The sequence below is a fragment of the Hypanus sabinus genome, chromosome 6, assembly GCF_030144855.1.
Source record: "Hypanus sabinus isolate sHypSab1 chromosome 6, sHypSab1.hap1, whole genome shotgun sequence".
Classification (NCBI taxonomy): domain Eukaryota; kingdom Metazoa; phylum Chordata; class Chondrichthyes; order Myliobatiformes; family Dasyatidae; genus Hypanus; species Hypanus sabinus.
In genome coordinates this window covers 169,535,969-169,549,662 of record NC_082711.1, presented here as the reverse complement: position 1 = coordinate 169,549,662, position 13,694 = coordinate 169,535,969, and the positions used below count along the sequence as shown (strand labels likewise).

At 42.6% G+C, this 13,694-nt stretch overlaps 1 protein-coding gene across 8 annotated transcripts in view; it reads right to left on the bottom strand.

The window, feature by feature from the left end:
- Window positions 1-13,694, bottom strand: part of lyrm9 (LYR motif containing 9) — a 95,885-nt gene that overhangs the window by 21,239 nt on the left and 60,952 nt on the right. For 3 of the 8 annotated variants that reach the window (XR_009512845.1, XR_009512844.1, XR_009512846.1), the window contains exon 1: window positions 1,593-2,018. The exons of 1 other annotated variant lie outside the window; for it this stretch is intronic. Coding sequence is in view for 1 of the 7 variants with exons in the window: in XM_059973476.1 (XP_059829459.1) it covers window positions 7,835-7,868 (34 nt within the window). In the remaining 6 variants the exon portion in view is untranslated. Of the gene's footprint in view, window positions 1-837; window positions 940-1,592; window positions 2,019-7,610; window positions 7,869-13,694 lie in introns of those variants that run through there. 4 more of the 8 variants (XM_059973480.1, XM_059973481.1, XM_059973479.1 and 1 more) reach the window with 4 other exon arrangements.

Here is a 13,694-nt window from a genome sequence, read left to right as displayed (position 1 = left end):
CCAATACATTTTAACTGTGATAAAGGCTTCTGGCTCTATCACCAAGGAGTTTGAGATTCTGGCTTTATCAGCAAAGTTTGAGATTCTTTAAACTGCAAAAAAAAATCCTCAATTTCCTCTGATCCTTTCACCAATTAACTAGGCCCCATGTCCCCGAGTTAAAGACTTGTCTCCCAAGAGAAAGCAGTCTTTTCATCCTGCATAGGACTTCCATCATTTTATAAAGCTCTGCCTGATCAATCCTCAATATTCTTGGTTACAAAGAAAACAATCACAACATGATCAGATTCTCCTCATAAATGCAGTTCCCCCTCCAAGGCAACATTCAATTAACACCTACAGCCCATTAAAAATTTCATTGCCTGTAAACAACTTGGTTTTAATGGCACCTTTGAACATTTGATGTTGTAGAAATGCAATAAAAATATATTCATGAATATTGAATTGAAAAATCTCTAAGACTTAATGAGTGGAACATGCAACTCAGAGCCCACAGCTAATACAAAAAAAACACCTATTGTTCCTTGCAAGAGATTGTTGTTTGGCCCATTGAATCCAGGCTGCATTTCAGAGGGAACCCCCCCCCCCAACCCTCCCCATCATGTTACCCCACTCATTTCTCTGTACCTCTTTCTCTCTCATGTGTCCATCCTCTCTCCCCCCCTCCCCCAATTCTACTTTCCAGGTGGCCAACTTGCCCACCAAACAGCACATTTTTGGGATGTGAGAAGAATCTCACAGTCAAAGGGGGTACTAAACTGCACCAGATATACAGATCAAAGCTGCCAAGTGCTAATATTTTCTGTGCCACCTCTAATACCAACAAATTGCACTTACATAAGCGATATAAGGAAGCTTTGGCGAGGTTTATCAAGGTGCTTCCTGGGTTAGAGGTAATTTACTATCAGGAAGGGTCCGCAGCTGAGGCTGAGGAGAGATCTGAAAACAAGTTTATAAGATTATGGGAGGCATAGTATACAAACAACCAATATCTTTTTCCCAGGGTTCAAATGCCCAGTGTGTTTCAGATGAGAGATAAACTATGGCAAGTTTATTTATAAGTGCTGGGTGTCTGGAATGTACTGCCACGAGTAATGAGTTAATTTACTAGTTTACTAATTTACTAGCCACACTTAATTACTAGTTTGACGCAACATCATGGTCTGTCGGGCCTGTTCCTGTGCTATATAGAGTTCTATGTTCCAGCACCGATATTGAGACATTCCAACAATTAGCAGCAATATTGGCCAAAGAATTCACAAAGTGCAGACCAAGCTATTGGAAGTCATGGGTCCGATGCTCAAAGAAAACCAGGGGTAGGTTTAAGGAGCATCTTAACGAAGATGGTTAGGAAGGGTTTCCCCATGGACGTTGCACCCGGGCAAACATCCCCCATGGTTAATGCCGCTGCAGGCAGCCTTCGTTGTTCCTCCGCAGCGGGCTGGCCGGGCCTCGGCCACCGGGAGAACCCAATCCCGGGGGCACAGTCAGCACACACAGACCTGCCCCCCCCCCCCCCAGCAGGCCTACGGTGGCGCTGAACCCTCGCTTCCCCGGGCTCAGGCCCAGGCCCAGCCTCGGCCTCTCCTCACCTTTCCGCGGCGGCCGCGCAGTTGCTGCGGATTTAAAGGAGCCGCGCCTTCACCGCCACTCGCGAGTTCAAAGCTGCACATGCGCCTGCAGCATCGTCCCTCCTTTCCGATAACGGAGGGCGCTTACTTGTAGCCAGTTCGTTTTATAACTTTGAGGATTTGAAATAAAAGTCCTCACTGGAGAGGGATAAAAAGTTGATGTTTCGGGCTGAGACCCTTCATCAGAACCTGGATCAAAATCCCGATGAGGGGTTGTGGTGAACTATGTGTATACCTGTCGGGACACGCCCCTGCTGACTGCTCCTGTGGCTCCTCCCACAGGCCCCTGTATAAAGGAGACCTGCGGCCTGAAGATCGGCCTCAGTCTCCAGGACCTTGTATGATAGACACTCACTCCTGGTTCCTTCTTCCAGTCAATAAAAGCCGATATCTCGCCTACGTCTCAGTGTGAGTTATTGATGGTGCATCAGGGGTCTGGGCCGGAAACATCGACTCTTTAATCCCTCTCCACACTTGCTGCCTGACCTGCTGAGTTCCTCCAGCATTTTGTTTGTGTTACTCTGTATTTACAGCATCTGTAGAGTCTCTATTTTTAATCTACCTCCCATGGTCACTTCCAGTGCTGCAGGCTTATTCTCCCCCTAGGCCAGGGGTCGGCAACGTTTACCACTAAAAGAGCCAATATGGACCCATTTCCCACAGAAAAGAAAACACTGGGAGCCACAAAACGAAATAACACTGCATACAACGGGTTTTTTTTGCCTTTATGCTATGTATAAACAAACTATAATGTGTTGCATTTTTGAAATTGATGAACTCCTGCAGAAAAAACGAAATTACATTTCTGCATGCAACAAAAACATTTTGAACTCCGAAAAAAAGACGTTGGGTTGAAGGTTACTACATAGGTAGCCTACCTTGGATCGAAGAATTAAAAGAAAGCGCGCACTGGCGGGTGTCAGGCATTGGCAGTTGTGATGTATATTAATAGCGATAAAAAACACGTTGTAGCGATGTAGCGCTACACGCAGCGCTAAAATAAAGACTGCAGTCAAAGGTAACTTTATTCGAACAGCCTTGCTTTAAAGCCTCCCTCAACCCGTCCCCATGGGCGCGGATGCTCCAAAAGACACGTACTCACAAACCCCCGTAGGCTATCTCCCTTAGTCGGAACGGTGGCTAATTGTTCGGATGTGCCAGGAAACGGTGTCTCCGCAAAGTACAAGATCACCATAATCTTCAAATTTCGAATTACATTTCAAAAGCTAACAAACCACGGGGAGCCGCATCACAGAGATCAAAGAGCCGCATGTGGCTCTGGAGCCACAGGTTGCCGACCTCTGCCCTAGGCACTGTGCAATAATCAGATCTGTAGGTACAGCATGTGAGACCAGCTTTGTACTGTACCTCGGTACATGTGACAATTCCAATTCCTATTTCAAAAATGTTCGTTCTCTCGCTTCTACCTACCTATCACAGCTCCATGCCCTGAAACTCAGGCAAATACAGTACACTATGAAAACTAGCTCTCCAGTCCAATGACTTTGCAAAGACCTCCGAGCATCTATTTACACTAATTCCATTTTTATACTCCCCACTTCCTCAGCAAATGTCCAGATTCCATACTTCTCTACACACTAGGCGTAATTAAACTAAGAACCTGCACGTCTTTGGCTGTGAGAGGAACACAGAGCACCGGGAGGAAAACTATGCAGTCACATGGAGAACCTGCAGATTCCACACAAGCACCATTTCGGGTCAGGACTGAACTTGGGTCTGGAATGACTGTGGAGGAGATTTACCAGGATGTTGCCAGAACTGTGTTCTGAAATGTTCAGGAGGTTGGGAATTCATTCATTGGAGTATCGGGGGATGAGAGGTGTATAAAGTCATGAAGGGCTAGATAGGGTGAATGTGTGGGTTGGGAAAACAAGAACTAGAGGATGTAGATTTAGAGTGAGAGGGCAGAGATTTTAAAGGAATCTGAAGGATACCTTCTCACCCAGAAGATGGTCCGTATTTGGAAGGAGCTGTCAGAAGAATTGAGGCGGGTACATTAACAAAGTTTAATAGGCAATAGGATAGGCACATGGATAGAAAATATTTAGTGGGATATGGAACTGCAGCACCTCTAGTTCCTTAGGAGCTTGCAAAGATTCGGCATGACATCTAAAACTTTGACAAACTTCTATGGATGTGTGATGGAGAGTATATTGACTGGCTGCATCACAACCTGGCATGGAAACACCAATGCCCTTGAATGGAAAAACCTACAAAAAGTGGATATGGCCCAGTCTATCATGGGTAAAGGCTTTCCCAACATTGAGCGTTTCTACTCAAAGCATTGTTGCAGAAAAGTATCATCCATCATCAGGGACACCCACCATCCAGGACATGCTCTCTTCTCACTGCTGACATAGGAAGAAGGTACAGGAGCCTCAGGACTCACACCACCAGGTTCAAGAACAGTTCTTACCCCTCAATAATCAGGCTTTTTAACCAAAAGGGATAACTTCACTCAACTTCATTTGCCCCATTACTGAAATATTCCACAACCTATGGACTCAGTCAAGGGCACTTCATCTCATGTTTTTGATATTTATTGCTTATTTATTATTATTTCTTTCTTTTTCTACTTGCATAGTTTGTTGTCTTTTGCACATTGGTTGGAAGCCCAAGTTGGTGTGGTCTCTCATTAGTCCTGATGAAGGGTCTCAGCCCGAAATGTCAACAGTGCTTCTCCCTATAGATGCTACCTGGCCTGCTGTGTTCCACCAGCATTTGTGTGTGTTGCTTGAATTTCCAGCATCTATAGATTTCCTCTTGTGTGGTCTCTCATTGATTCTATTGCGGTTATTATTCTATTATGGATTTATTGATTATGCCCACAAGAAAATGAATATCAGGGATGAACATATATGGTGGCATATATTACTTTGAACCTTGAAGCACTGCCAAATGGGTCTAGCTAAGATGAAAATCTTGGTTGGAATGGACTAATTGGGCTAAAGGGTTAATTTCTAAGTTGTATGGCACGATGACCCTGTGACTCTGGCACAAAGAGAGAGTGCAGCTCCATCAGCTGTGCCACTGGGCCAGCCAAAGTACCTTTGCAATCCAGTTTGAGAGAACTCCACTCCTGTGCAGCAATACCTGCAGGAGCGTAGTGCTTAGCACAATGTTATTTCTGCTTGGGGTGTTGGAGTCCAGAGTTCAATTCTGGTGTCGTCTGTAAGGGTTTTGTATGTTCTCCGCATGACTGTGTGGGTTTCCTCTCATGGTCCACATATGTACCAATCAGGAGATTAATTGGTCATTGTAAATTGTCCTGTGTTTACGCTAGGGTTAATTGGGTGGGTGTGGTAGAAATGGTTAAAACTAGTATATGATGGGATTCTTGACCATTCTGGAGCAGCTGGACTTAAGACTGCTCATGAGAGTCAAGAATAACTTTGGATGGTAAGTGCAGTACCAGGGACTCCAATAAACAAGATACTAGGCCCCTGGAACTAGGAGGATGCATCTGGTGGTAAATTATGAGTCCTGATAACAGGGAGCAGAAAGAACTGTTAGACTCACATTCTGAGGTAAATCATGAGTCTTGAGAACAGAGAACAAAGACTCACACTGAGAGATAATTGACATGTCTTTTAAATGATTGATCAAGTTCTGACTGTGGGATGCTAAACAAAGTTACGTGAAGTTGTTTGTCTTGCTATGTAAATATGAGCTCTGTTTAACCTAAAAATCAGGGTTCTGGTGGTGGTGGAGACTGCTGCAGATTCTGCATGATGTTATGTTAATAAACCCTTGAAATGAAACTCAAAGTCACTCTGGTGTTCTTAGTGTTTCCATGACAGTGGGTAACTGGGTGGTGTGGCTCATTGAACCAGAAGGTTTCTTTACATCGTGATCACCCACGATGTATTACTAAATAAACAAACAAACAAATGAAATGTGACAATTAAATGCAGGAATGAGGAAATCTTATTACAATAATACAGGGTCTTTGTGAGACCAGACCCAGAATACTGTGTACAGTTTTCTTTCCTTATCTTCGAAAGAATGCACTGCTCCTAGCATGACTGCAGGGAAGATTCATATGCCAAGTCCAAGAATGGTGGGTTTCCTGTTGGAAAAGAAATTGAGCAGACAGGAACAGAATTTTTCTAAAATTTAACAAGAATCAGCTGAGATTATGGTGAAACAAAGGAAATTGTTAAACGCCTTCACAGGCTAACTTCAAGGAGGCTGTTACTCTTGGCTGAGGAATGTAGGACCTGGGGTAAGGGGAACTTTATCACAGAGTGGGTGTTCAGTCTTTAGAATTCTTTACTTCAGGAGGCTTTGGAGGGTCAGTAATAGTACTTTTTCAAAATACAGATTGCTAGATTTCTGGATGTGAAGGAAATCTAAAGGTATGGAGATAGTGCTGAGAAATGACAGTCAGATGGAAATCAACACGATCTTACTGAATGATGGTGATGTCTCAAAGGGTCATTGGCCAACTCCAATCATATTTTATCATATTTTTATGTAGAATTGTCTTCAGAAGTACAACAGTAGCATGTTAAATACACAAAAGGGATTTCTCAGACTATTGCATTCATGATCCTTTTCTGAAAATTAGGTGGAACATTGTGGGATATCTTTTTACATCCACATTGCTCAAGCATTCAGTCATTTACTCTGTTGACAGTTTCCAGTAATCTCCTTAGAAATATTATTAATCTGAGAAATTTGTAGTTACCTGTGCAGGAATTTTGTGTGTAATACCCAATGGAACATTAAAGTTCTGGGAGTGCTACTCAAAAATCTTCATTTCTGAGAGACACCAGTAAAAGAGTAGATAATTGCCTTTAAGCATTGAGTTCAGGTGTTGGTGGACAAGGGTGGGTCAATCATTGAGAAGCACTTGTGCGGAAGTGATCACCAACTACAGAAAGAGCCAGAGGTCTGGGCACTGGACTCTTATGCACTGAAAGGTAATAGATTTTGTATTCTGGAGGGTGAAGTCAAATGGACTAATGGGCTTTCTCTACATATTGATATTGAGATTTTAAGTTCAATATTCAAAGTAAATTTATTATTCAAGTAAATATATGCCACCATATACAACCCTGAGATTAATTTTCTTGCAGGCAAACTCAATAAGTCCAATAACCATAATAGAATCAATGAAAGACCACACCAACAGGGCAGACAACCAATGGGCAAAAGACAACAAACTACAAATATAAAAATAAAGAACAAAACAAATAATAATGATAAAAACAACAACAATAATAAAGCAATAAATATCTCAAGCATGACATGAAGACTCATTGAAAGTGAGTCCATAGGTTGTGAGAACAGTTTAGTGAAGGGGCAAGTGAAGCTGGTTGACGTTATCCTTTTGGTTCAAGAGCCTGATGAAATGAAAGTAAGCAACACTGAAGACTCTAAGACTCTATAAGCATAACTTATTTTGCTAATCTTTTAATTGAGATGGTAGAAAGCCAATATTCCACATTGATTGCCTTCAATAATCGCATTAATACAGAAAACAGAAAGGTTTCAGATCTATGAACACAAAAATTCTGCAGATGCCTGAAATCCAAGGAACATACATACACAAGGCCACTCCCATATTGGAGGCGCAACATCTTATATTCCATCTGTGTAGTCTCCAAGGTGATGGCATGAACATTAACTTCTCTAACATCTTGTAATTCCTCCCCTCTTCCTTCTCTCTTTTTCCATTCCCCATTCTGACTCCCACCTACCCCTTCCCTCATCTTCAGCTGCCTGCCACAACCCTCCTCCTCACCTTTCTCCCACAGTCCAGTCTCCTCTCTTATCAGGTTCTTTCATCTGCGGCCCTTTACATTTTTCACCTATCACCTCTCAGCTTCTCACTTCATTCCCCACCTCCTCCAGCCAAACTACCTTCCCCCTTTCATCTTTCTTCACCTAACACCTTCTAATCTTGCACTCTTTCTGCTCCCCCACCTTCTTACTCTGTCTTCAGCCCCTTACCTTTTCAGTCCTGATGAAGGGTCTTGGCCCAAAACGTAGACTTTTTATTTCTTTACATAGATGCTGAACTGCTGAGTTCCTCCAGCATTTTGTGCGTGTTGCTCTCAAAGCTTCAGAGTTGCATTTACAAATTTGATGATGTCTGATTGGGTCCAAATGAGTTTTCTGTCCTTTTCAGAAAATAATACACACTTTCTATGTCATGTGGATAGGGTGGGGTGCCATTAAAGGGTATGGTTATCGTTAGCAGATGGCAACCTGAAGAAATCAGAACAATATGTATCAGATTTTCATATCAAATACCAAATGTCAGTCATCTCATGAGATTTTTGGCATTAAGGGGAAATTCATTCTACTCTGGGATGCCTCTGACACAGTGACTACTTCCTGATAGCTTAGACAAATGCTTACTGTTTAGTTTTCAGCCTTAACAGAATGGTAAGGACATTCCATGTTTCCTGACCCTGCTGTCATAGGATCTCTGATTAACTCTTCTCTCCCATTTCTTAGTATGAAAGGGTTTGGGTACAAGTTATAAAGCCCTGTCTGTGGTTCCAGAGCAAGTGTTTAATCAGTTTGCTAGCTCTTTGATAATGCTATTAGTTCATTATTATCACATGTATCAAGATACAGTGAATAGCACGTCTTACATACTCTTTACACAAATTACACAATGCATTGAGCTAGTACAAGGACACAACAATGACAAAGCAGAACAAAATGTAAAAGCCATCGAAAAAGAGCAATGCAGGTAAACAAAAAAGTGCAAAATCATAATGAGGTAAATCGTGGGTTCAAGGGTTCATCTTATCGTACAAGAAGTTTGGTCAAGCGTCTAATAATTGGTTTGGTGATGCTGGTTGCTTTACTGAGGTAGTAGGAAATATAGACAGAGTCCACAGAGGAGAGGGTGGATCTTGTGATGTGCTGGGCACCTGGGAGCTTGAAGCTCTTGTGTGTTTCTGCCAGTAAAAGCAGGATATCCCGGCGGCCACCCACTTAAATTCCACTTCACGTTCCCATTCCAACATGTCATGCCACGACCTCCTCTACTGCCGCAAGGAGACCACACTCAAGACAGAGGAGCTTGTATTATATCTGAGTAGCCTCCAACATGATGGCTACATTGATTTCTCGAAATTCCGGTAACTGCCGCTTCTTCACCATTCCCGTTTCCCTCTCTCATCTCATCTCCTTACCTGCCCTTCTTCTGCCCCTACTTCTTCCTCCCCTCCCCCCACCTTCTTGCTCTAACTCCTTGTCTTTTTTCTCATCCTGATGTAGGATCTCGACCTTCATTTTAGGGGTTTTTCGAGGATAATCGAGTATATATGGGGTGGGGGTTCCAAAAAAATTTTATGTTTTTTTTTCTTCACCCGTAAAACTTCCAGGTTATTGAGTATTACAAATTCATTTACTTCCCAATTTATCAAAGGTTGTCCTTATAATGCTATGAATAAAATTTTTATGTCTTTCTTAAATTAATATTCAATTAATTAGAGGATTGAAGTTACAACTATTTACCTAACACTGTGATATTTACATATATAGCTTCTCTTGACCGAGAAGAGACCAGTAAATGAGAGAAGGTTAGATAACATCGTATTCGAGGGTGGTACCAGCTTGACTACGAGGCCTGGTCACAACCCTCCCGGGTTAGTGGAAGCATGATAACCCTATAAAATCCTTACAGGGCTGGAAATCTTGATACGATCAAGGGTTCATATGTCATTAAAGGGAGCTAGAGGGAGAGGAGTTCTGGTGCAATTAAGGATGAAATACGTGTCAAAAGAGCAAAGTGTCATGTTTGAGCAATTAGTGGGGATAAACCAATGACTGTGCCCAAACCAAACAAAGGTGTCCTATTTTAGGGTGATGGTGATTTCTTACCAACCCAGGAATCTTTGGATTATAAGTTGAGTGTTGAATAGTTGAATGGGATGTAATGGCATAGGGGAATCTACTAATGAGGATTAAGTATAGATATGTAATGAAATAGGGGAATGAAACATCGACTGTTCATTCTTTTCATAGACGCTGCCCAGCCTGCCTGGTTCCTCCAGCATTTTGTGTGGGTTGTTTTGGATTTCCAGTAACTACAGACTTTGTCTTTGTGCCTTACAGCTGCTGCCTGTGCCATGCAACAGCAAGGATAGGAATAGGATGAGGTGGCAGATAAATGTGTGGCTGAAGAGTTAGAGTGGGGACAGGGGATTCAGATTTCTGGATAATTGTGACCTCTTCAGGGGCAAATGGGACCTGTATGAAAGGGATGGTTTGCACTTGAATATGAGGGGGACCAATATTCTTGCTCGCAGATTTACTAGAGCTGATGAGAGTGGTTTAAACTAATATGGCGGGGGGATAGGAACCCCCTGATAGAGCCGAGGATGAGCTAGCGGGTTTACAGGTAGATGATGGATGTAACATGAATGTAAGGAAGGAAAAGCTGATGATTGGGTACAAATGCAGACAGGGAAAAGAGTTAAGTTGTATCACAGAGGCAAAATTCAAAAGGTTGAAGAATGTAGAGTGAAGGTGCTGTATTTAAATGCACATCGCATTCGGAATAGTGTGCACGAACTCTTGGTGCAGTTACAGATTGATCAGTTTGACGTTGTGGGCATCACTGAGTCGTGGCTGAAAGAAGGCCATAATTGGGAGCTTAACATAATAATAATTGGGAGCTTAACATCAAAGCGGTGGTGTGGCTCTGTTGGTAAGAGATGGAATTACATCTTTAGAAAGAGGTGACATAGGGTCAGAGAATGCTGAATTTTTGTGGGTGGAGTTAAGAAATTGCAAGGGTAAAAAAATCATTAAGGGAATCACTTATAGGCCTCCAAATAGTAGTCAACTTGTGAGGTTGAGATTGCAAAGGGAGCTGGAAAAGGCATGCAATAAAGGTAATGACACAATTGTAATGTGAGACTTCAATATGCAAGGGGATTGGGATTGGGAAAATCAGGTTGGTGTTGGATCACAAGAGTGGGAAATTGTTGAGTTCCTATGAGATGACTTTTTAGAGCAGCTTGTGCTCGAGTCTACTTGGTGAAAGGCTATCTTAGATTGGATGTTGTGTAATAACCTAGAACTTATTAGGGAGCTCAACATAAAGAAACCCTTAGGAGGCAGTGATCATAATATGATAGTTCTTAATGCAATTTGGGAAGGAGAAGCATAACTCACATGTATCAGTATTGCAATGGAATAAAGGGAAATACAGAACTATGAGAGCGGAGCTTGCCCAGGTGGACTGGAGGTGGATACTGGGAGGATGACAGCAGAGATGGCTGAAGTTTCTGGGAATAGTTCACACCACACAGGATGGGTATATCCCACAGAGGAAGAAGTTCTTAAATGGCAGGGATAGGCAACTGAGGTTGACAAAGGAAGTTAAGGACTGCGATGAAAGGGCATATAAGGTAGCAAAAGTGAATGGGAAGTAGAGTGATTGAGAAGCTTTTAAAATCCAACAAAAGGCAATTATACGCTATAAGAAGGGAGAAGATTAAATATGAAGGCAGGCTAGCCAATAATATAAAGCAGGTTACCAGAAGTTTTTTTTCAGTTATATAAAGAGTAAAAGGGAGGTGAGAGTTGATATTGGACCACTGGAAAATGATGATGGTGAGGTAGTAATGCTGGTGATGCTAGTGAGGGACAAAGAAATGGCCGATGAACTTAATGGGTACTTTGCATCTGTCTTCATTGTGGAAGACACTAGCAGTGTTCCAGAGGTCTTTGAGTGTCTGGGAGCAGGACTGAGTGCCATTGCTATTCCAAAGGAAAAAGTGCTAGGCAAACTCGAAGGTCTTAAGGTGGATAAGTCACTCGGACCAGATGGACGACATCCCAGAGACCTGAGACAGGTTGCTGAAGAGGTAATGGATGCATTAGTCATGATTCTTTCAAGAATCACTTAATTCTGGCATGGTCCCTGAGGACTGGAAGATTTCAAATGTCACTCCACTCTGTAAGAAGGGAGGAAGCCAAAAGAAAGGAAATGATAGGCCAGCTAGTCTAACCTCAGTGGTTGGGAAAGTGTTGGAGTCTATTATTAAGGATGAGGCTTTAAGGTACTTGGAGATTAATAATAAAATAAGTCAAAGTCAGCATGGTTTCTGTGAAGGGAAACCTTACCTTACCTGACAAATTTGCTAGGTTCTTCGACAAAGTAGCAAGCAGGGTGGACAAAGGAGAGCATTTACTTGGATTTTCAGAAGGCATTTGATAAGGTGCCACACACGAGGGTGCTTATCAACATAAAATCCTATGGCATGATGGGAAAGATACTGGCATAGGTAGTGGAATGGCTGACAGGCTGGAGACAACGAGTAGGAATAAAAAGGGCCTTTTCTGATTGGCTGCTGGTAATTACTTGCATTCCTCAGGGGAGAGTATTGGGACCACTACATTTCACATTGTTTGCCAAAGATTTAGATAATGGAATTGATGGCTTCGTGGCAAAGCTTGCAGATGAAACAAAGATAGGTGAAGGGGTAGATCGTGCTGAGGAAGCAATGTGAAGAATGGGCAAAAAGGTGGCAGATGGAATACAGTGTTGGGAAATGTATGATAATGCATTTTGGTAAAAGGAATGATAGTGCAGACTATTATTAAAATGGGAAGAAAATTCAAACATCAGATGTGCAGAGGGACTAAGGAGCCCTTATGCAAGACTTGCAGGTTAATTTAAAGGTTAATTTACCGGATGAATCTGTGGTGAAGAAGGCAAAAGCACTGTTGGCATTTATTTCAAGGAGACTAGAATATAAAAACAAGGAGATAATGCTGAGCCTTTATATGACACTAGCTGGGCCTCACTTGGAGTAGTGTCAGCAGTTTTGGGTCCCTGTATCTCAGTAAGGATGTGTTGTCAATGGAGAGAATCCAGAGGAGGTTCATGAGGATGATTTCAGGAATGAAGGTGTTAATGTATGAGGAGTGTTTGGCAGCTTTGGGCCTGTACTCACTGGAATTTAGAAGAATGCAGGGGTATCCCACTGAAATCCACCAGACGTTGATAGGTCTAGATAGGTGGATGTGGAGAGGATGTTTCCTATGGTAGGGGTATCCAGGATTAGAGGGCACAGCCTCAAAATTGAGGGGTGGCCCTTCAGAAAAGAGGCAAGGAGGAATTTTTATTAGCCAGAGAGTAGTGAATCTGTGGAATGCTCTGCCACAGACTGCAGTGCAGGCCAAGTCCATGGGCATATTTAAGGCAGAAGTCGATCATTTCCTGATCAGTCAGGGCATCAAAGGATATGGTGAGAAGGCAGCTGTATGGGGTTGAGTGGGAATCAGGATCGGCCATGATGGAATGGCAGAGTAGACTCGATGGGCTGAATGGCCTGGTTCTGCTCCTATGTCTTATGGCCTTGTTTGCTTACATTAGCAATTTTAAAACAATACCCTTCCTTACCTTCTAATGCTGTTTCACTTGAATCAGATTGAATTTAATGGAATCAAATTTCCTTCCACAGGTGAAGTGAGCCACATACTGTCAGTGCATAAGCCCATAAGTCACCATTTTGAAGAAGGTCAGAGGACTTATCTTTAGTAAGTTCAGCTGATATTTTTTCCCTAAATGAGCACGGCCTGTTGTGTAGTGACATCAGCACTGGACTATGAGGCAGACGGTCCTGAGTTTCTCCGAGGAGGTGAGGTGAGAGAGGGAAACGGGAATGGGAATGGTGAAGAGAGGGCAATTACTGGAAGTTCGGCCAGGTCCCAACCTGGGCAGCAGGAGTATCCGCACGGAAGAAAGACTGCCAAGCTATTTCTGTACCTTGCCACAAAAGCCCTATGGATGATGACTCAAAGGCACTCAACAGCAAAATAAACTGCGCTATCTGACTGTTATCACAAGTGAAAACAAAAGAGAAAAGACAGGCACAGGATACTCATTTGATTATCCTTATCTCTTTATCCACAATTTTTATAATATGAAGGTGTCAACACCAATGGGTTAAACTGAGTTCAAACGTATCTAAATAACACTCTAAAATATTGCACACTATCACTTGGTGTCAAAGTGGCACACCCATTGTCAAGTTTTAAAATGGTCTGAACTGGAAAGTC